This window comes from Mustela nigripes, chromosome 18 (genome assembly GCF_022355385.1).
Source record: "Mustela nigripes isolate SB6536 chromosome 18, MUSNIG.SB6536, whole genome shotgun sequence".
Lineage (NCBI taxonomy): Eukaryota > Metazoa > Chordata > Mammalia > Carnivora > Mustelidae > Mustela > Mustela nigripes.
In genome coordinates, this window is record NC_081574.1 from 28,597,367 (window position 1) to 28,621,682 (window position 24,316).

The window sequence follows — 24,316 nt, forward strand, 5'->3', positions numbered from 1 at the left end:
GGCAGAGAGCCTGCTTCCTTCTCTCTCTCTGCCTGCCTCTCTGCCTACTTGTGATCTCTGTCTGTCAAATAAATAAAATCTTAAAAAAAAAAAAAAAAAAGACACCTTTGAAAAGTAAAATGCAAGAAACTGGAAATACGTCAGAATTACTTAACCTGATGGCTTATTCAGCTTAGAGATTTCGTTAGTTTAAAATTTGGGTTCAACTTGAAAATATGATGCTAAGTGAAATAAGCCGGACACCAAAGGGCAAGTACTATATAATTCCATTTCCATGGGGAACCTAGGATAGGTCAATTCATAGCAACAAAAAGTAGAATGATGGTTCCCAGGAGCTGCAGTGGGGGGGTACACAGAATTATAGTTTCATGTGTATGACGACTTAGTTTGGGAAGATGGAGAAGTTTGGAGGATGGATAGTGGTGATGGTTGCAGAAAGATAGGAGTGTTTTTAATGCCACTGCACTACACACTTAAAAATGATCAAGATGAAAATTTTTGTGTGTATTTTATCACAATGAAAAAATTTAATATGAACACTTCTGCACGTGACCGGGAAGTCTTCACTTTCAGATATGAAAATCTGAAATTCATCACTTTCAGGTATGAAAGCTTAGGTAAATGAGCACTGGGATAAGGATATCCTGAAACTTGAAGGTGCAAGTGAAGATAAACAATGTCCCTGCTTGCAAACTGTCCCACTTTCAAAGGCCAGCACACAAGGAATTCAATGACATGACTTTGCAGTTGATAGTGTTTAGGGATAATCAAGGCTTGAGGAATTTTCAAAGTCTTGCAAAGTTCGAGATGGATGTAACTGGGCACAGGACCCCATAAAGATGGTCCTATGCCCAATGTCAAACCAGGGCCTTGGCTAGATAGGAAGTTTTCTCTGTCTCACCCTCTGTAGGTTTCCAAAGAAGCAATTTACTTGACTGGCTGAGAGCCAATAGGAGGGGCATGCACAGTCATTAGGCCAGATTTACCATCCCCTTCAATAAGGGGTTCAGAGTGCCTGTGGGATGTGCTTTCCATCCCGCGGTGGTTCCTGCTGGCCAACCATGCAGTTGGCTTCCTTGTGTGGAGAGCTAATTTTCTCTAATTGCTTCTGATGAAGGGGTGGGAGGCAGGAGGGTAGGTGCCTTGCTCAGGGCCGCTGTTCTCTTCGGCCTCACCAAATCATGGAAGCAGCTTTCAGGCTCTTGGTCTTGTGTAGGGTATGTGAGTGGGAAAGTCAGGTCACACATCCTGGGATGGAAGGATCTCCAACAGGTTCATTGGCTCTTAAAGATCTAATCCACTTGGGCTTTAAAGACTTTCTTTGCTTTTATTGTGATTTTTCAAGGAATTTTATTTCTGATTATAAGAATAATTTATATTCATTATTTTTTAAATGGGCAGATAAAGAAAAGGTTAAAGGAGAAAACTAAAACCATCTTCCAATGTATTAATCTAGGAAAATCTTTATTAAAATTCTTATCCCCGTTTTATTTTTTAAGTAGGTCATGTGAGAAAATGTCATATATACAGATTTATGTATTATTTAGTTTTGTTTAACATAATATTAAAAAGCATAATTTGTGATGGTTCTATAAAATGCCATTACCAAGAAATACATTTCACAGTAAATGTATGTGGTTTTGGTCATAAGTAATGTGTTCAAGACATACTATACCAATCTCTGTCCTTATCTCCAATATGATTTTAGGGTTGAGTACTGAAAGGAATAATAAGCCAAAGGGCATTTGAACTTTTACTTAAAAGTTCCTGGTATTGGGGCACCTGGGTGGCTCAGTGGGTTAAGGCCTCTGCCTTCGGCTCAGGTTGTGATCCCAGGGTCCTGGGATTGAGTCCCACATTGGGCTCTCTGCTCACCAGGGAGCCTGCTTCCCCATCACTCTCTCTGCCTGTGTCTCTGCCTACTTGTGATCTCTGTCAAATAAATAAATAAAAATCTTAAAAAAAAAAAAAGTTCCTGGTACATAATTCCAAATTCTTATGCCAATCTCTAGTATTACATGACACCCTTACCAGCATCAAGGCTTACTTTCTTTGTCAATCTGATAAGTGAAAAATGGCACTGTGTTGTTTTAATTTGTATTGCTTTATAATTGATGATGTTAAAGATATCTGGACTTTGTTTTCCCCCATCCTTTATGAATTCCTTCAGGAGGCAAGGCTGTCCTAAATTTCTCCTATTGGGATTAGGGGATTATATGTTATGTCTAACACATAAACTCATTAACATGAAGGGGATTCATCCATTATTTCAGTTGTCACCAAAAACAAGGTAGAGATAAATTCATCAGGGTAAAGAACAAGTAAGCTTTTTGTTTGTTTAAAGAACGTGGGTAAAAATTATCCCAAAGCCAGCATGGAATGCAACCCAACCGTGTAGTAAAATACATGTGGGGCCCAATGCAAGGGAGTCTGAACCATAAGAAGATTGAGAGGGTTTTGAAAGAAAGAGTAGGCATGGCAGATGGGGGCGTGGAGGAGGACAGAGCCAACTTTTGTGTCTGGTAGAGTTTCTCCAGAGTCTGGCCATGCCTATATATTCTAATATGTCATTGTAATATTACTACCTCATCAAATGCTGACTTTCCATCACACTTTTTGAAATACTGTGAGTTCGAGTGAATATAGTCAGCCCTTGGGAACACATCCAACAGGGGTTCTCCAAATCCATGCTCAGAAAACCTTCCATCACAGATCATCTAGGTCTTATCTTCTGGGAAGTGAGGAGGTCCTGAAAATTGGTCTCTTCTGTCTCTGTGTTACAGAGACTGTGTGGAGGACCTTATATTTGAGGGTCAGTCTGACCCAAAAGCATTTTCTGGGCATCTCTTGTGCCATTTTATGTCCATAGTAAATGCCAAGCTTCCCAGAACTTCCTGGGGCATAACACAATGTTGCACAAGTATCACAGTAGAGAAAACACTCAGTTTTGATGGCAGATGACCTTTCTCTTCCATCAGAAGCACTTCCCCAAATAACAGCCCACTGGTCCTCCTTATCAGAAATCAAAAATACTGCCTTACCTCTGGCTCTGTGACATAACTGCCTGAATACGGTTCAGTCTCTGCATGCCAAAGTCTTTGTTGGAATCTCTTTTTAGAAATCAGGTTTCAAAACATATATCCTTGGATCATTATTAAATCAGGCATTCTAAGCTGGAAAGGACCTTAGAGATCATTAGGCCAAATGAACGACCCATTTGACAGTGGAACAAACTGACCACCATGCGCCGGTGGCAGAGGCAGGACTCAGGACTCTCCGAGCAGATGTCTTCCCACTACATCGTGTTGAATTCTGCACACTCATTCAGAGATAGAAACCAAAAAATGCAGATAGCATGGGGAAAGCATGAAATTAGGCGATCAGAAGGATCCTCAGCTGTGATCTTGTATTAAAGCATCTGGGAGACGCGGCCGGTTACACCAGCACAAGGCAGAGCACGGGGACAGAAACACACCTCTTGACTTCCAGTCCAGTGCTCTTTTCCCTACATGAGGCAGGGCAACATCACAAAGCATGTTATCTCCAGGGTGGGCTAAGATCAGGGAGCTATAAGTTATCGTCGGTTTCCTGTCTACCTGGGGTAGGGGGTGCCGATTTCTGTTTCCTGGGTATGCTCGAGTCTTCCTGGCCAGGTTCTGAACGGCTGGCTCTACGTGTTTTACCGTTACCGTGTTATCTTCCTAGAAAGAGAGTTTCTACTGTGAACCAGAAAGCTGTCTGGTTTATTGCTATGGTTGTAGGCAGGAGTGGCTTCTGAACTGCTCTTTAAGTTCAATGAAGTGAAAAAAGGGCGAGTTGATTGACTACAGACACATGCAGGAGCACTGTTGGCTGAGCCGGAAGTTCTTCTGGAATATGAAAGCTCCTGAGGTCGCCAGAAGCGCACTGGGAAGCCTGCGGACTTGTCCCAGCAGAAGGCTGTCCCTGCTTCGGTCGTAGGGATACCACGTCAGGCCATCGGTAGTTTGGGGAGGTCTTTCTGCATGTTATAGGTGGAGGGAAAAATGGAGGTGAACAGGTGCGTGCACTCAGCGAAGGCATCTTGGAATTTCCGTTGGCTAGTGAGTTGGATTCGTTGGATACGGCTATACAACACAGCCCTCAAAGGCTGGTGGCTTTGATACCGAGCGTTTATTCTTCCTCAATAGCTTATCTGTCAGCAGCTTGGTTCTGCTGATCTGGTCCAGGCTTCCCTGATCTTTGATGAGCTCTCCCACACCTCAGCAGTCAGCTGGCGGCTCAGCCAGGGGACTGGATGTGCTGCCTGGCTGTCACTCTGGTCCCTGGGCCCCTCATTGTCCTGCAGACTGGCCTGGGTTTGTTCCCATGATGGAGGCAAGGTTCTGAGAGAGGGAGGAAGCAGGCACAGAAGTGAGCCAGGCTACAAAGGGAGCCCACATTTAAGAGCGGGGGAAGTGGACCCCACCTCTCGGGGATGGGCAGGGGAAGGGGCTGCAAAGTTCCCTTATGGGGGGCATGGATATAGGGAGGGGACACTTGTCATTAAGTTACCACAGGGTTAAGGAAGTTTGGGGATTTGCCTTCTACTCTAACTGGTTTCAGTCATGGTGACCTAGAGAACATTTCTTAAAGATGAGACATCTGTCCTCAATCCGCTGCCCTCCAAAGAGACTGTAGTTGCATTGCTCTGTCTATCCTCCCCAAGTCTCCCCAAATGCTCCTGTGCTAGATGTGTGGGCTTACAGCACCTGGATGTATCTGGCAGCCATTTACCAGCTGTACCTGTACAGGGAACCAGGAAACTCAGAACACAGCAATCCTCTGGACATGGAAGAAAAAGTGGGTCATTCAGAAAAAAAAAAAAAAAAAAAAAAAAGGCTTCTTGTCAAAGAATCCAATGCACCACACTCTACCACGGAAGCTGGTTCTCTTCTCCTTTAGAGACTAGTATGTTCCTTTTAGTGCTGTTTAATTTGTTTGCTTTTCGTCAGTTCCTTATTTCTGGGCTAATTTCATTTTTTATCAGATACGGATCCCATACCCACTTAGATCTGACAACCTAGGAAAGAAAATTAATCTGCCCCAAATTAAATTACATTTGAACTATATAGGAAAAGATATATATCTGTACATAGTGCACATATATTCTATACATATAAGTGTATATATTTGCATGTCCTGAATAAATATTATACGTGTATCTCACTAACCGTACATGTATTTGTGGTTCACATCTTCTGGCTAGCTCATGCCCATCTACCGGTGATTGGAACCAACACTAGGAACAAAGAATGCACTGCCATTTTCAATGAATGCAGATACCACTGAATGGTTGATTCCAAAATGAGTGTTCTACCTAGGGCAAACAAGTTGGACAGACAGACAAATAGAATGTATTCCTAACCTCAGCCTGCCATTTAGAAAAAAATTGTTAATGCCATCAATAGTAAGAGTGATTACCAGTTTGGGGGAGGGGGTACATAATGGCTACAATATCCATATAAATGCTGCTGATTTTCAGTAAGTTCTGTAATTCTCAGAGCTATTTCATTATTTTGGAGAAGGATTTGTTGAGGGATAAAAATGTTTATGACTGAGATGGCTGTTTTGTCCTAACATAAAGTTTCAGAAATCCTTAAAATAAAGACTTAAGTTTGACGGGAAAAGAACATTCCACTTACAGGGCTTCATTGTTTTGTTTCATTTAAGTTTGGAAAGCATGTTTTCTTATGCACTCAATAATGAGATTTTCATGGCATTGGTGAGAACAGCCTGATTCTAGGTGTCCTAATCCCTTCACATCCACAAAAGTAACTTTGTCACATCTTTCTATTTCTGCTCTCTCTTCACTGGGCAAAGCTAATTTGACATACTCTCACCATCTTTGAATCACAGCAAGTCTTTGAAAACCACGATGATGATGATTCTTCTTCTTCTTCTTCTTCTTCTTCTTCTTCTTCTCTTCTAAATATTTTATTTATTTATTTGATGGAGAGAGAGAAGCACAAGCAGGGAAAGCAGCAGGCAGAGGGAGAGGGGGAAACAGGCTCCCCACAGAGCAAGGAGCCCGGTGCAGGGCTCCATCCCAGGACTGTGGGATCATGACCTGAGCCGAAGGCAGCTGCTTAACAGAGTCACTGAGGTGCCCCAAAAGCCACAGGGTTGAATAGTCTGTACGAGGATGTGAGCATACTAGGAAAATGGAGAACCCCAATAAGAGCTTGAACCACTCACTAGATAAAGGAAAATGTGACTTCCTGCTTTCTTTTTCTCTCTCAGTTTTTGTTTCTTCCATGAAGAGCTACAGGAAAAGGTGAAAGATCTCTATTTATGTTGAGTTGAGATCCTTCATAGTGATATTTGATGATTAGCCTTAACTCTCAAATTTTCACTTACACAAACTTAACTACAAGGACAGATTAACTGTATTTACCAGCATGCTCCCTATGAAGAGCTCCTGGAATTCTCTGAATTTCTGTTGGAAATAAGAGTAACAGATTATTTCCTTTTACCTTTCTGTCTCTTGATGGTACCTCAGATAACAAAAACTGATACTTTTTTAACTTAGTGATTTCTTAGTCATCAATGACTTCTTGTAAGATACTCAGAAAGTAGTGGTCCTCTGGGTCCTTGCCCTGATACCCTTTAATTAACCCTGAATGAAGGATTTCCCTTTTTTTTTCTCAAGATTTTTTTTTTTTAAGTAATCTCTACACCCAACTTGGGGTTTGAACCTACAACTCTGAGATTAAGAGTCTGTTGCTCCACTGACTGAGCCAACCAGGTGCCCCAAGGACTCCTGATCTGCGTATGCTCAGAGCCTAGGCGGGAAGAGACCAGCTGACTTCTCACCAAGTCTACCTCACAGCTGGTCCTGGGGACCGGGTCCTGACTTCTTCTCCAGCTCCTCCAAAATAGTCATGTTGTTTGTCCAACTCCACAACGGGACACTGCAGGATTATTGTCAAGGGCAAATGAGGACAATGATTATGCAAAGACAAGACTGGTCAGAGGGAACTTTGGTTTTAAAACTAGATAGGGCACCATCGAAATTACATAATCAAAAACATAGTTGTACTTAAAAGTTTGAGTTCAGCTTACAAACTTTATTACCCTATTTATAAGTCAAGCTGGCTTTAAAAATTGCTCTTAAGGGAACTTTGATTAATGATTTTGTCTCATTTTCAAATGTAGTTAAACATTTTTAAATAGCTAAAGCTTTAATTCTAAATTTAATATATTTAATTTCCTCTTAAGTACTTTAAATTGTCTGGCTTAACAAATGAGATACTCATGAATATGTGAGTAACTCATCAATTAAATACTTATAAATATGAAATATGATTATTGTTAAGTTCTTTTAAAGTTTTAAATTTGTATGCAACTTTAATAAGATTTCAACTTAAAACTACAAGTCTAAATCATTTACTCATCACATTATAAATTGCAATCATAATTCCAATTTACTGTTACTCTAATTGGCCAAAATAGCTTCATATCACAAGTAGATTAAATATCAAATATACAGACTCTTTAATGCAAAATTATTTGATACTATGGGTTTTGTTTCTTACAAACATATTTCTCTTCTTAGTTTTAAATCTGACCAGGACTAAAGGATGCTTACCCATCCAGGAATCAATGATATCATTTTATGCATGATGGGAATGCTCTTCCCTTATATTTGTTGCCTTCTCAGCATGCTGAGATCTCTTGAGGCACAGAAAATCACCTGAATGAGGACCTCACCCCCACGCTGAGCCCACTATTGCAGTGAGTGGCTCTGTGCGTGTGCCCACATGAAGTGACATTGAAGAATTTAGATTCCTACATCTGATACCAACTCACAGAAGCCCAACCCACCGTAATAGTCATTTTCATTGATGAATTACTATGCTTACTATAACATTCTATTCTCTCTGTGTGTTTTCGTTTTGTTTTTGAATAGTCTTCTTATCCTCATTACTTCTATGGATATTGTGTTGCGATCTAATTAAATTATGATTATCTCTCAAGACTCTGCCTGACTTCATGGTGCAACATCAAAGTGTCGTTGAATTAGTCAGAGTTTTCCAGAGAAACAGAATTAAATGTATGTATACGTGTGGATATTGATACGTAGATATAGATGTAGATATATGTTTATTATCAGGAATTGGCTCATGCAGTTATGGAGGCTGACGAGTTCCAGGATCTGGGGTTGGCAATCTGGAGACCCAGGACAACTGGTGTGTAGTTCAAGTCTGAAGGGTAGCTGGCTCTACACCCAAGAAGAGCCAGTGTTTCTGTTTTGGTTTGAAGGCAGAAAAAGCTGAGGCCCCATTCAAGGCAGGAATACTCTCTTACTCAGGGAGAGGTGGCGGCGAGATCAGCCATTTTGTTCTATGAAGGTCTTCATCTGATGGCACAAAGCCCATCGATTTAGGGAGAACATTCTACATTACTCACCCACTCTTGTGTTATTCTCATCCAAAAACCCCTTCACAGAAATACCCAGAATAGTGTTTGATCAGATATCTGGGTCTAGTCATGCTGACATATAGAATTAACCATTATGTATTCTACTGACACACACTTTGAAATGACTGACTTGGAACCTTCAGGCTTTTATAGACTATCAAATAGATAAGACTTTTAATTCTTGCTTGCTTATAAACCATCTTTTTTTTAAAAAAGAGTTTATATATTTATTTGAGAGAGAGAGAGAGCAAAGCGAGAGAGAGAGAGAGAGAGCACACAAGCAGGGAGGAGGGACAGAGAGGGAGAAGCAGGCTGTGCACTGAGCAAGGAGCCCGGTGCAGGACTCCCCATCCCAGGACCCTGGGATCATGACCTGAGCTGAAGGCAGTCACTTAACCCACTGAGCCACCCAGGCGCCCCTGTTTATAAACCATCTTGATATAGATATATAAAGTCTAAAATAAAGGGACTGAATCAGTGTGATCTCTTGAGCCTATTAATTCTGAAGTCAACAGCTCTTCTTAAATTTGTATCTGCTCTTGGTCCTATATGGCAAATGATTTAAGGCAAACAGCAATTGAAAAATATAAAGTCGAAAATGAGCATACCTATTCACTGTCACCGAGAGGCTTCCTGGCAGCGCCCGTTACAGACGTTTATAGCACAAGCTCTCAGTGAGACAGCTCTTCATTACAGATTAAGAGAAATTGGTATCCTCTGTTATAACCAATTCAATCCCAGGTTTTAAATATCAGCAACAGCATCCATGCCTTATAAGAGGGGGGCAGAGCGGGAACACCGTTGCTCCCCCCTCCAAACCCTCTACAAAAATGAATAGACTTAATTTCTAATTTTTATTATCTTCTTAAAACTAATTTTATTAATATCAATAAAACTCAGAGCAAGACAACCAAGTGAGGGGCACCTGGGTGGCTCAGTGGGTTAAGCCTCTGCCTTCAGCTCAGGTCATGATCTCAGGGTCCTGAGATCAAGCCCTGCATTGGGCTCTCTGCTCAACGGGGAGCCTGCTTCCCTTCCTCTCTCTCTGCTGTGATCTCTCTTTCTGTCAAATAAATCAAGAGACTCTTAAAAAAAAAAAAAAGACAACCAAGTAGAAATCAGTCTATTCCACCCTTCCAAAAGATTAAATAAAACTGATTATTCCACTTAGGCTGAATTTTACTACAAATACTACATTTATAGATGCCCTCTCTGCTGGTGGTAATGCCAGTGACTTGAACTATGTAGTTGCTGATGTGAAGAAAACCATACCTCATAGACCCTACATACATAACCAATGAAAACAAAACAAAAACCCATATCGTGGTTTGGGATATCTCAACAATCATGACTGATTATCACGCTACATCTGATTCAGTTGTCTCAGTCGGCATAGCCAACTGGTATCTTTCCTTCTCACCATACTCCCACCCCATCTCTCCCCCCTCCCCTGTTCCTCTTCTTCCCTCCTTCCCTCTTCCATTCATTCTTCCTTTCTTTCTCATCAAGTACAATCAAGCATCAACTAAAATCCTTGAAAAATGAAAATGCCAGAATTCCAATGGTGAATAGTACAACATAAGACACTAAATGGAATCCAAGACAGTATATCTGTCAGTATCTCTGTTGAGAGACATTGAGGAGCATGTTGAGTTGGAGTGACTCTAACAAATATTCAGGAACAATGGAATGAGGACAATGGGGTAAGGCCCAAAAATGGCCTTCCAAAGGGCATCCATATCAAATCCCTGGACCCTATGAGTGTTACTTGATATGGCATAAGATGAGATTACGTTACAGAACTTAAGAGGAAACCCTTAGCCTGGATTACCCAAGGGGACCCTAGATGCAATCACTTGTATCCTTATAAAAGAAACAGAGAATTTAGAGACAGACACAGAGAAGTGAAGGTGATGTGAAGACAGAATAAAAAGGAATGATAGTATGATCGCAAGCCAAGGAATACCAGCAGCCACCAGAAACTAGAGATAAGGGACTGATCCTTCCCTTAGAGCTCAGGTGAAGTGGTCCTGCCTCATCCAGAACAATACAGTTCTGGATTTGGTTTGGTTTATTGTTTTTGTTTTTGTTTTTTTGGTCAGATACCAGCTCAACATTTCTGTTGTTTTAAGCCACCCGCTTTGGAGTAATTTGTTATACTAGTCACAGGATACCCAGACAGTGATTTTACGTGATTTTAATAAAAAGTTAAGACATGTTAAACTTTGACATCACCACTTAGTCCATTTCTAGGAAAAGGCATTTTCATCAATTGCATGAATATTCCAAACTAGTACTTAAGATTTTTAAAATGCATCCTGGCTGTTTCTGGTAGCCAGATTGCAAAGAGCTGTCAATCTTATTTATGAGAAGACTAGAGTCTGGTCATAATTTATATAAGAGGGATTAAAAAAAAAAACCTCGTCATTAAATTATCTCCAAAAGTCCTAAAAATCTGATTTATTGAGGCACACCTGGTCCATCATTGTTTGAAAATAACTTTTTAGCAACTAGATTCCAACCCTGTGTAGAATCAAATATATTAGCATCTTAGTCTTATTACTTGGTCTGAATTGGAAGCGTTTCCAGTGACTACCAGTTGCACACATCATTATCTTCCCATAATGGGTAGTTTAAACTGAGAAGAGCCAGTTCTGCTCGATCACCTCACATCTGTTTGCTCTGCTCTCAGCACTAGTCAGCCAAATCCAATTACTGCCGGCAGAGGCTCTGGGTAGACTTGGATCATTTAAGAACCATTTCTAGTTCTTTGTAAACCCTTAATTCTTTGTTTTTCTCATAACTGCTATGTTTTCTAATAAGAAATGGTATTCTGCCGGTATTCCTCTGAAACTGGGCTGGTCTCCAAAATAGCGACCATAGGAACTGAAACCTTATTTATGTTCGACATCGTGTTATGTCTCAAACGTATCTCAAACACTACAAATCTTAACATTCCCAAACGAAGACCTATGTTTAGGAACTCTTTAAGCATTCTGAGAGTAATGGGTTATTTACGATCCTTTCTTTGCTATTGTTGTCATTAAGCATCACTTTAACGACCAGTTGTGTTGAAATCATTTAAAATGTTACTTGGGGGTTAAAGCCTCTGCCTTCGGCTCAGGTCATGATCTCGGGGTCCTGGGATCAAGCCCAGCATTGGGCTCTCTGCTCAGCAGGGACTGTGCTTCCTCCTCTCTCTCTGCCTGCCTCCCTGTCTACTTGTGATCTCTCCCTCTGTCAAATAAATAAATAAAATCTTTAAAAAATAAAAAATAAAATAAAATGTTACTTGGATTGTTGTAGTGAAAAAAAAAATGATTATTCAGGGATAGTGTAGTTCCTAAGACAAAATTTTCAGCAAAGATGATTAAAATTTGATAAGACTTCAAGTTATTTGTGAGGTTTTTCCAAACTATGCAATGACTTCTTTTTTACACACACAAAAATTTCCCAAATAAAACAGGTCAAGGTAAAGGAGCACTTTCTTTATGGATCTAAACTTTGCTCCATGGTAACATATCTAGAAAAACATAGGGCCAATGGCAGTGTGAACACACCAAAGAGGCTGGGGAAAAGTTGGAAGTTAGGTGAGGACTGGTTTCTTCACACTCATTTCTTGCTCAAGTTCACTTTCTCTCAGCGCAGAAGATTGGGGATGAGTCTCTTGTAGCCCCTCAACCTCCCATTTAACAACTGAAGAGATCTAACATCTTCTAAGTAGGCTTTCACTTTCTGGCTGAATCTTCAAAATACAATTCACTTCGATTACATCCTTTGTATATTTCGTTGGAAGTCATAATATTATGATGGCATTCTGGTCCTTCGGTTTCCAGGGAAGACAAGCGATTGGAAAGGATTTTAAAGGGCTCGATTGTTTTCTTGTGTGAAAATAACCCCTTAACCAACTTCCACTGTCATGTGTAGATACACACCGAAATAAGCGGTACCAATTCTTTCATTGGCAGGACGTGTAAATCAGACTCGCCGTGGATCCGCATAACATTAAGGAGTTCATGGCCAGATTGTGTGCGAATTTCCTGGCTGTGCAGGGCAGTCGTTGAAAGTCTGTGAGCAGGAACGTAAAATGTTGAAACCATGTGTATCTATGCGCAGATGTGTACACTAACATATTAATTTCTGTTGTGAAAGGGGATATAATAGGAAAAAGTAGCTTAAGGAAGGAACATTCAGGACATTCTTTAATACAAAGAAAAGTCTGTGTTGCTATTGTTTGGACTGTTCGCTGTTTTTTCTAATGTAAAAGATATGCATGCTTGGTATATAACCTTGGAAAATACACAAAGAGAAAAATGAAACACTAAAAATCCTGCCATCCCAAAACAAACATTTCGAAATACTGATTTTAATGCATATTTTTAAAAGGATTTTATTTATTTATTTGACAGAGATCATAAATAAGCAGAGAAGCAGGTGTGGGGGGGGAGCAGGCTCCCTGCTGAGTTGAGAGTCCGATGCTGGGCTCGATCCCAGGACTCTGGGATCATGACCTGAGCTGAAGGCAGAGGCTTTAACCCACTGAGCCACCCCTTTAATACATATTTTTAAATCATAGCCTTTTTTGTAATCATTAACTATGTTTAATTTGTGTATTCAAACTTTTTGTATTTATCCAAAATGTAAAATTCTGGATTGCCCTGTCAAATCCTAGAATAACCCCGGCAAGTTCATAGTGATCTATTTAGTGACTGATTAAAATATTTTGGCAATAAATTACGGCCATCCCTTCGGGTCTGAGTAAGATCATAATAGGAGTTTGCCTCTTGGTACTGCTTTCTGCCTGGGGTCATTTACATGGTGGATCTATCAATGCAGTTTGTTCCAAGCAGAGGCCAGGCTTAGTTATCTAAGTCAAAATGCCAAGGGAGTATATTAAAAGGCAGCAAGTAGGTGTTGAGTGAAGACAGTACTTGCTCACTTAGGTGGCTTCTCTGCCCCTGCTGCCTTCTTAGCTCCTTCCCAGGGATTCCAAACCCCATTGCCTGGAGCTGTTTATCTCAGTTGCAGACAGCCAGGTAGAAATGGGAGTCAAGTTCTGTAATGATCTCCTGTTCCCTGTGGCTATCTCCGCATCCTTCTGCAGCCAAAAAGCCCATCTTAAGACCACTGCAGTCCACATTTCCCTTTGTAGCGTGGGTAGTGGAGGGGATAGTACAGATCTAGTCAATTCCAAATCATAGCTGCAAAAACTACTGGAAAGGGCAAAGCCTAGTGGGCCCATACAATTCTCTCCATTTAGGATTAATCACATTGCATTCTTATTTTTGTAAGGAGCAATCATTCATTCCTTAGGCAGTCACATGCAACGTAATTAGAATACTTTGCAAACAGTACTACTGGAAAGTGAAGTAATTCAGGATTTGTTTTTAAACGAATAGGACTGTTAGTTGATCTATAAGGCCGTCATTTAAATAAAACGTTTTAAAATATGCAATGCACATACAATAGCATTAAAGTATTAAATAGCATCTTAAAGAGCAAAAGAAACTATTAAGAATAATTAAGTGAATTTATTGGCTAATTGGCGTTTCCACGTGTAGTTGTTTCTGCAATTATTTTTCATTTGCTGATTTACATAGTACTATTCTCTAAAATTATCTTGGCATTAAATGAAGCTGCAAGACATTTCCAATTTGGAAAATCTATTAAGCAAAGAATTTTCAACTTAAAGTTGGAGTGGTACTGAATCAAGGCCTTGCAGAATTGACTCCAGAGTCAGAGGGAGCTTGCTTACAGTTCTTACTCCTCTTTCTTCCCTTCATCTGTTCTTTGGGAAAAAAAAATTTTATATATATATATATATATATATATATATAATTTACATATATATAAAAATTTTTTCTCAAATAAATAGATAAAATCTAATATATGCATATATTATATATGCATATATTAGATTTTATCTATTTATTTGAGATAGAGCAAGAAAGAGATCAGGGGCAGGGGGCTATGATGGCGGGTGGCAGGCAGAGGGAGAGAGAGAAGCAGGCTCTCGGCTGAGCAGGGAGCCTGACTTGGGGCACCATCCCAGGACCCTGGGATCATGACCTGAGCCAAAGGCAGATACCACCCAGGCCCCCCCACTTTCATCTTCTGAACCCTATTTTTCAAAACTGTACTATGGAGATGATACCGTTTCAATTGTATGCTGAGGATTAGCAAATTCTCATTTCCCAGAGTTACCATAGTTCTTCGCATTTTAATAAGAGGCTATGTATCAGTCACTCAGAATTGTATTTCCTTTCTATATAAATTAACCTTCCATACAAAGAGATTAGCAGGAGGTTCTTCTTGATGAAAAATCCTTGGAGCCACTTTTTCCCTAAGAACCATAAACAACAAAACAAATGTGTTCGCTCTAGATAGATCTTGGAACATAGATCTCACACGAAGTTGGAGATTGAAGGTAAATTTGACTCCTGTGGAGAAATAAACCCGAAAAATAAGATTTTATATCCCATATATTTGCATATTAACCAAATTAATTAGTAAAGACAACCCCTCTAGAAAGTAACCTTAGAGTAAATCAGCCCCATTTAAAAAGTCAAAGTAAAGGAACAGTATTGGACTGAAGATGTGACATTGCAGACATATACGAGGAAGGAAAAAAATATTAAGTTAATTCCCTGAAGCAGTTATTTTTCAGTAGTTAGATGACGAGGGAAGAATACGGTTCAAACTGAATCATTCTGAATGACGAAGGGGATAGAAATAATTGACCGGGATAAGTACCAGCTAGTTTAGAGAGAACCTATGGCAGGCATATACCTCCTCTGACTTTTTAAAGCCTCACCCATACCCTCTTGCCAAAAGATTTCACTCAGAATCCACATACATGCTCCCTATGCCTTCCAACTAGAATCAGTCCTGGGGGACCTGTCACAAAGCTGAAAAACCGCTGCGATGCGAGACTGGACACTCCGGGATTGTTAACACTACTTCCAAAGAGGTTAGCTAACCAAGATGATTGAGAAAAATGGAAACTTACCAGGAAAGAGGAGCTAATTCCAACCAAGTGAGCATAACCAAACATTTATCTTCATAATTGTACTTTATCAAGAGAAAAACAGGATTTATTCTGGTTTTCTTCTATGACTACCTCCCACCTAGGCAACAGATGAATCTTTAAAGTGTCACCAAAATCTTTAAGCAAGGCTTTCTACCCGCACACATCCCCGAAGACACTTTACGTGGCAGAGAAAGTAAATAACAGGAAGAAATAGAAGCCTCGGGGACACGTGAAAAATGAGATTGTGGGCTGTAAACACTAAGCATTATTTGAGCATAGACAGAGCAGAGGTTGTAATTGATTAAAGAATGCCATCCCCTTGTCAGGAATAACTGTTGCCGTTTTCTGAAATAGTCATTTTGTTAAAGCTTTAGCTTTGAATAGCTCCTGTTCTACACACTAGGGACACTTACAAGACCTTAGCTGTAAATTTCTTGGGGAAAGTAACTCATTGGTTATTCACAGAGTGACAGGCAGTCTATGGTACTTTTGAGTAAAAAAGATCGCAGAGTTGTAAACTCTGCTTTGTACCCACATAGGTAGGAGATGAGCTATGACCAAGCCCTTTACACAAAAGAGAAACCTGTTAGTTATAAGAAGTGACCCTTTCTGCAAACTACATCTGTGTTCTTCCCGATCAGAATATGCAGCGGGACATGTTGGGAAGCATTGCAAATGCATAAGACCTCAGTTCTATATTTAAAACATTTAAGATCATCATCAAGGCTCCAAGTGTTTATCCAGTATCTTAGCATAATCTGAGTAAATGGCATGGAGTTGTGTATGACCCTTAACTGTTCTTAGCAAGTTTTTTCAAAAGGAATTTTCTATTGCATTATTTAATCTCAGATTCTTTTTAAACATGGACATAATGAGTTATAAGAGTATGCCTTTATAAATGTTTGTTGCCAGTGAGAATTCACTGGAGATGACTCAAATCACGTTCTCTACTGGAAAAGGTGCATTTAACTGGCAAATGAAAAGATCAGGCCAATTTCTTTCTTGCATCAACCCAGAGTAAAATCTCCTTAAGAAGAAAATAATGATTTGTTGCATAGGGAAAGAATTTAACTACTTGTTAGCATTCGAATGGGCCCTAAGGAAACATGCAAGTTCATTAAATCAGAACTCCTTTTCTGAATCTGCTACCAGCTGGGCATCAACTAGCCTTCCCATAAAAGCATTATTGAAATCAGTGGGTTCAGGGCTTTGTGTTGAGCCTGGACAACAGAGAATTGGGTAAATGACACCATGGTTTATTGAAGAGTATGACCGCAAATACATTATAATGTTTTTCCTCCTCTCTTCATTTTAATTCTGTGTCTCTGCTTCTGGAAGGCCTTGACTCTATTTAAGGTTGAGGTAAGAAGTAGGATAAAGATGTTTTAGCAGTGATAGGAAAAGGAGGACTGAGGCTGATCCTAATTTTGTGAGCTGCTTAATTTTCAGAAGAATGTTTTTGCAGGAGCAAATATTCATCAATCAATCACTCAATCAATTAATCAATTAAGAGTGTTGCCAAAGAAGATTTTATTAATTGAAGGACCACATCCACAAGATTCATGGTCTACGGTTTTATCAAGTCTATTCTAGAACTTTCTTTTTCTCTTAGGGCTTAAATTTAATTGAAATTTTAATCCCTACTAGATTTTTAATAAGGGGAGGCTTTTGAGACATTAAAAAAAAAGAAAAAAAAACACCATTATTCTCACCTCTTAGTTGAAGAGTTGTGCAGATATCATAAGGCTTTGAGGGGCTTTTTTGTCATGCTCCTCCCAGGGCACGTTTCTGGTTTCTTTAAAAGTATCTTAACCTGCCCATATGTGCTCAGCTTCCCCTTGTGGAATCCATTGATAAATCATGGCAAAAGGAAACCACCCCATGGAAATAATGTCTAAAGGAGACCGTCTTTATCCTCGAGAGGAAAACCAGAGAGCGGGCCCAACCTGCCTCACGTACAAAGGACCACTCCTTGTTCAAATCAAAAGTGTCCATGCGGCCAGTGAGAAATGGGAAAAGGGTGGTTCACCTGGAAATCTGGGGCCTGGGGCATTTTCTGGAATGTGTATAGTCAGAACGTGCAAGTGAGTCAGCAAAGAGAACGCCGGCGACCACACCTCTCCCCCATCGAAGCAGTCATCCTTCCTGTGTGGGTCAGAAGCTTTTGTCTCCCTGCGCTGCGTGTGAGACTGATTGATCTGAAGTAAAAGTGGCAATGTCACAAAGTGGGAACACACTGGAGAAAACAAGAGGCATTACTGAACGGGCTGCTTCTTACCTTGTGGAAATGGCCCTGTCACTGGCCTCTCTGTCAAAGACGGGCCGTGTTCCGTGTTCTGTTTTTCTTTTATCTTTCTTTCCTTTTTTTTTTTTTTTCACTTGTGGAATAGACATTAGACCAGGTGACTTCCAAAGTCCAGCCCTGGTTGCTGGTGTTGAGTTGCTTTGAGGGTAGCTTGAAGACTCACACACACACACACACACACACACACACACACACAGGTTCATAGAAGCAGAATCGGGGCCAAAGAAAGGAGCGCGGTCCCTGGGCATTCTTGGCACTGGCACGTTTTCATTACCTCTTGCCGTCTGTCTCTGTGATGACGGCTGACCTGCCTCCTTAGATAGTGTATCTGAGAAACCGCCCGCACCAACCGTACGACCTTTCTGCCCTTGATTGTAAACCCTCCCCGAGCCCAGAACTTTTCAGAGATACATGAGGTTTATCAGCGCTGCTCAGCTTGGCCAGACCTGACCACCCTGGGTGAGGCTGCTTTTCTAATCTGGTCTGGAAAATGGGAACCATGCTTCGTTTTCACCCGGCACTCACCCACTCCCGTTTCTCTCCAGGGGTTCTCGGCTTTCCCACTTTCCACTCGGGGTTAGACGTTGCCAGGGGCATTCCTAAAATGGAAACTGGATTGTGTCTGCTTCGATCGCCTTACTCTCCGTTTAATAAACATCAATAAATTCAGGCTGCCTCACTTTCAAAGACTCTGTAACTTATCTGACAGTAATGATTTTTAAAATTCATTGGACTTGCGTCATTCTACCTTCTTGACTATGCCCTCCGGATGAGCTGCCGTGTATGGCTTCACTGGGCTCTTCATTTCTCTGCATTTCCTTGTCATTTTCTCCAAAGCATGTTCTATCTTAGACACTATCTCATCCTCTCCTCTGCCAGATATTGATTATTCATACATTCTCTGATCCCATCTGCTTCAGCTGTACGCGTTGTTATGTCTTTGTAGGTCTTCTTTCCTTTGACGACAAGGACAGCCTGTGATTCCCACAACTCAGCGCTCTCCACCGGGCCTCCTCCCTTTCCAATGCCTGAAAGCATTGCCGTGGGCTGGGTGCTTCTCTTCCACAGGAGCTTTCTTTCTTGTCTTAACTCTTCACATGCACCGTCACTTGTGTCCAGGATCTTCCCGACGTAGCTGCCGTCACAAACATGTGTTCCAGGCTGTTCTGATAGGGGGTCTTTCTCTTGTGGCATGACAGAAAAGAGATAGGGAACAAACAAAAAAACCAGTGAGCTCCTCAATGCTATGGTTTCCCTTGGGGGAGATGACGGGAAGAGAGCAGGGGTCAACATCTTGCAAGGCACTCGTGCTCCCGTTGTGTGTGCTAGACTGCTCTTGCTTTCTGGTCTATGGAACATTCCCTCCATGCTGCCTCACCAAAGGCCGTTTTGATGCGTTCAACTCTTGAGCCTGGCTTCCATTTCTTTCTTTCTTTCTTTCTTTCTTTCTTTCTTTCTTTCTTTCTTTCTTTCTTTTCTTTTTTTTTTTAATTTGACAGAGATCACAAGTAGTCAAAGAGGCAGGCAGAGGGAGAGGAGGAAGCAGGCTCCCCACTGAGTGAAGAGCCCAATTTAGGGTTCGATCCCAGGAACCCTGGATCATGACCTGAGCCGAAGGCAGAGGCTTTAACCCACTGAGACACCCAGGCACCCCTGGCTTCCATTTTTGACAGCTGCCTTCTTGACCACTGATCACATAGGCTTCCTCCTGCCATTTTTTTTTTAAGATACCTTTTCCAACAAATCAAAGTTCATCAGCATGGTGGACTCCTTCCAGGCCTAACATGAGTAAATATTGTTGGACCATTTCCGTTTTCTAGAGAACTAATATACAGTTGCTAAGTGTGGAACACATGATCAGCTCCCTTCATGTCTGTTTCAGCTGTGATGACGCCAATCCTGTAGCTTGAAAATCCCCACCGACGGACACTCTTTTGCGAAAATACACAATTTAAACACGCATTTCTGACAAAAAGGAAAAAAATGTTAAGTCCACCCTAGTTCTGTCTGGACAAGCACAGAGAGAGGCGTGTTGGATTGCCAGGCAAATATTTTCTCCTAGTTTTGCTCAATGAACTTGATTCACTGTAGGGCTGTTTTCCCACATGCGCAGGAGAGGTGGGCTGTCTCTGAACCACCACTGCCCCACTCTCTGCGGGGCACGGGTGTGAATCATCGTTTTCATGAATGAGAAGAATGGCGGGGGGAGGGAGACAAGGAGCTTGTTGCTAAAGCCCTCAAACAAGGCAAACATTTTGTGAATAATTTTTATATAATATATGACGGGTTGACTTTTTGGTTTTGTTGTTTTGAATGGAATGCAAAGAAAAAAGTACTTGTTTCAACAAAAGTTCTATCTGATATCCTATTCATATGCCCATTCTTTGTAAAATGTTTGGCAACTTTTCCAGGGTGCAGAAAAGGCACAGTGTTGAATCATGCTGCTTGCAAGCCTTGTATCCGTGCGGGCATGAAATGCAGTGCAGGAGACTGTCAGTCCCGTAAGGACAGATCTGACCGGAGTATATGACCGCTTAATTTCTGAGGAGAATTAGAGTTGGGATATACTTTGCCGCTAACCCAGTGCAGGTAGTAGAGGTTTGGAGAAAAATCAGAAAAGCCAACAGAAGTGTTGAACAACTTTGTTAGAAATAAAGCACATTGAGTTTCTTCCTTACTGATGTCTGGTTTTGCCGAATGTATACCTCCGTGAGAGTCCTCCCCCATCCGGGCATAAGAAGCAACAGGGTAATAAAACTAAATAATACTGATGTTTAATCCTTTCTTCAGGTCTGGCTAGCTCTTACCCCCTCTAATCACCTGGGCCCAGTGGAAGATCTTACCTTTTCCGTTGAACGCCCTCCATGGCTGCGTCCTCCTGAACTCCTGACCTGCTGCCTTCACACCCCTGTGGTTTCATGTTTCCACTCTTAGTTCACGCTTTTCTCTCCCCAAACCCCTTGCTGGGTGAAAGGCACCTCTTCTGTGCCTCTAGATCACGCCAGATACAATTCTGTTTGCACCTTCCTCAGTTCTATCGACCAGAGGTGCTCAAAGGAAAAAACTGTGCCATTCATTCATCAGTCATTCATTCAACCAAGATTTATTAGATTCCTGTTATGTGCTAAGTACTTCTTCAGAGGCTAGAGATGACCTGGTGAACAAGACAGGGGAGACTTATCCTCTAGCAATATATACTCTAGCAGGACAGCTAAAATGAAGCAAACAACAAAGCTAGCAGGAGAGGTACCATTTAAAAAAAAAAAAAGAAGAAGAAGAAGAAGTTATGATACCCAGGAGAGTGCCTGCTGATTTCTACTGGGTGCTTAGTCTTGCCTAAGTAAAGACTTTGCCCGAGTAAAGACTTTGAATGCGAGGAGGAGCCGGCTATGTGAAGATCTGGGGACAGCATCTGGTTTGGGACAAATGCATGTATAAGGCCCTGGGGAAAGGAAGAAGCATGGTGAGTTACAAAACTGACAAAGGGCCATGAGGCTGGTGAATAGAATGTCCCTGCAGAAGTCAGGGGTAGGTCATGAAGGTCGTGATGGTCAAGTAGAAGTTGGGATTTTATTCTTTGTGTGATGGGAGACCCTGGGACAGTTCTGAACAAGGTATAGGATAAGCTTTGCAATTCATTGAAAACACTGGGGCTCTGGGTGGTGGATGGATTTTGTTGTGTGTCCCCAGAGCCCAGCATAATTCTACTCTGTTTCATCAGGACAGTCAAGCCATGGTACTTTTCTGTCCAGGAGAACTGCCTTTTCCGAGGTACGCAGCCCCCCAGTGAAAAGGAAAATCCAATGTCATTTCAGCCCAACACGCGGCGCTGAGCCAGAATTCCTCTCTCGGTCTCTCCTATCTATTGGCCTATTTCCAGCTTTTTTAAACATCTTGAAATCAAAATTGCTTTTTACATTATTTTTTTTTCCAGCTCCATAGATAATACGTTTGCTTTTTGCTCACCCCAATTATCTCAACTTGGACGACCTCAGACGGTTGAAAAACCGTCTCTAGGCAAGGCCACAAGGTGGGGCAATAATAAGGAATTGAAGGACGGACTTGTGGTCTCTTCTGAAGTCCAAGTGTTCACTTTCTAGAACGTGCTGAAAACAGCCATCCCGGCTTGTCCTCATTCGGTGACTTTCTTCCAAGGGTCTTTAACCAGTCCTTCTGTGAGCCAACAGAAGCTGGCATTATTAGAAATGGAACTCAAGATGCTGAGCAGGAGGGTACACGCTGTGGTACCCGAGAGATGAGCTTCCCACAGCCTGGTTCTCGCGGCTGGGTGGGCAGCCGTGTGGTGCTCCACCGGGGCGGGAGAACGTCCTGTTCTCTTCGCTCCCTCGCTCCCTCTCACATCCGGTAGTGGTGCCTTCAGTCCGTGCTGGGGAGTCTTAGATGCTGTGTCAGACACTTACCAACCCCCGCACCTGGAGGGGCATCCTTTACGGTGGGGGAGTGGGGAGTGGACTATAACACTTTATTAAAATATACTAACATGATTTGAGAAGTTATGCATTTCAGAATTAAAGTATAGCTTTGAGTTGTAATGGTCGATGTTGCTGCCCATGTGGGGAATGCGATCCTGTGAGTCACCTTAAGACACAGGCGCTACTGCTCTTCCCTGGTCCTGCAGCCAAGCCCGGCTCCCTCCTTAGGAACAGGCAGTCTATTCCAGCTTTTTTGAATCACTTGAATCCACACACCCTTGCCCTTCTAGTAGAAGTTAGGCGCTTTGTAAATAGCAAGTCCTTTGAAAAATGCAAAGTTGTTCCGGCCTTTTGAAGAGAGCATACTTGAAATTTACATTCACAAAGAGCGAGGTCTTTTGTCACAGACTGAGATGCAGGAACAGCAGTGACAGTGAAGCCTGCGGTGTCACCTGGTGTGCTGAAGAGCAAAGAAGGGCCAGTCCCCGGAGGACCACTCGAGGATCTGTTTGTTCTTTCTAAAGCAGGAAGTTGCAACATCCATTCATTTATGTTATGTTATGTTATGTTATTTTACTTTATTATTTGGCTTTTTTTTTATCATTACGTTCAAGCAGCATGTAGTACATTATCAGTTTTAGACATCCATTCATGTCTAACATACTTCTGACATTTTTCTCATTATATTGGTTAGAGAACTGGGATGTTGTGAGAAAAAAAAAAAGAGATCATTAAAAAGCTTTGAAATCTCAGAGAAAACTGTTATGGTTACAGTTCTAGTCCATTTATTTCTAGTTTCCCTCTAAGAATATGTGTGTCTATATACATTTATGAGTATATAGTGCCCCTGCTTACACACACACACACACACACACAGCTGACCCTGAACAACACTTGGGTTTGAGCTGCACGGGTCCACCTACTTGTGGATATTTTTCAATAAAGACAGTACAGGATTGTGAATGTATTTTCTCTTCATTGTTTTCTTAGCAGGATTTTTTTTTTCCTCTGGCTTGCTTTATTGTCAGAGTACAGTCCGTAATATGTATTATATACAAAATATGTGTTCATCAATTGTCAAGGGTCAGGCTTCCGGTCAACGTGGGCTATTAGTAGTTAAGTTTGGGGGGGATGAGAAGATATACACAGATTTTTTATTGTGCAGGAGTTGGCACCCTTAACCCCTACATTATTCAAGGGCCTCCTATACCTTCTTTAACAAAATTGTTATTGATGTTTATATTTTGCATAAAATATAAATGTTCTGTGTTCTTTCTACAAGAGCAACTGCTAGTTTTTGCCTTAAGCCAAATGCTGGACAGGTGGTTTTAACTGCCCTCAGTCCGGCTTTTCTTGCCATATTTGTAATATACATCATCTTGATCAATAACAGAAGACAAATTAGATTGTAGGAAACTGAAAAAAAAAATTCCTTCCTCCTGTTTGGATGCCTTTCTTCATCAAATTAATCACATTGTTAGTTTTTACACCACAATGCACCATGCAGACTGGCTCGCTTTATTTATTTATTTATTTATTTATTTATTTATTTATTTGACAGAGATTTCAAGTAGGCAGAAAGGCAGGCAGAGAGGGAGAGGAGGAAGCAGGATCCCCACTGAGCAGAGAACCCGATGCGGGGCTCGATCCCAGGACCCTGGGATGGTGACCTGAGGTGAAGGCAGAGGCTTAACCCACTGAGCCACCCAGGCGCCCCTAAACTGACTTTTAAGTGGAAAAAAAAAATGCCCTTCTCAGGGGCCTAATGGCAACGTGGCTTTATAAATAGAGCACTGGACCAGGAGTCAAGGGGTCTGGTTTTGCACCCTAGCCCTGCTCATGATAGGCTGCGTGCCTTGCAATTCCCTTACTTTTAAAATGGAAATGTGGATTTCTGAGGGTCTTCACAACTAGAAAAGTCGACCCTTGGTTACCATTGTGTTGATATCGTGCTTTTGCAAATAACCTAAAAAAATATGGTTGGCCTGCTGTGAAGAGTAGGGAACTGTTCAATTAACTTCCTGGGCCGGCTTAAGCAATAAGCCGAGTGACCTCTGCAAAGCCGCTCCCTAATACAGAAGTAAACAATTACTCTACACAATCTTT

The 24,316-nt window shown here is 41.4% G+C and overlaps 1 protein-coding gene across 1 annotated transcript in view; it reads right to left on the minus strand.

The window, feature by feature from the left end:
- The window catches only part of LOC132006436 (uncharacterized), an 86,752-nt gene extending 66,109 nt beyond the window's left edge, over nucleotides 1-20,643 (minus strand). The window contains exons 1-4 of the mRNA XM_059384209.1: nucleotides 20,621-20,643; nucleotides 18,704-18,912; nucleotides 18,303-18,376; nucleotides 17,590-17,670 (exon numbers count right to left, since the gene is read on the minus strand). Of these exons, the coding sequence (XP_059240192.1) occupies nucleotides 17,590-17,670; nucleotides 18,303-18,376; nucleotides 18,704-18,912; nucleotides 20,621-20,643 (387 nt within the window). The remainder of the gene's footprint in view (nucleotides 1-17,589; nucleotides 17,671-18,302; nucleotides 18,377-18,703; nucleotides 18,913-20,620) is intronic.
- Nucleotides 20,644-24,316: the final 3,673 nt, after the last annotated feature.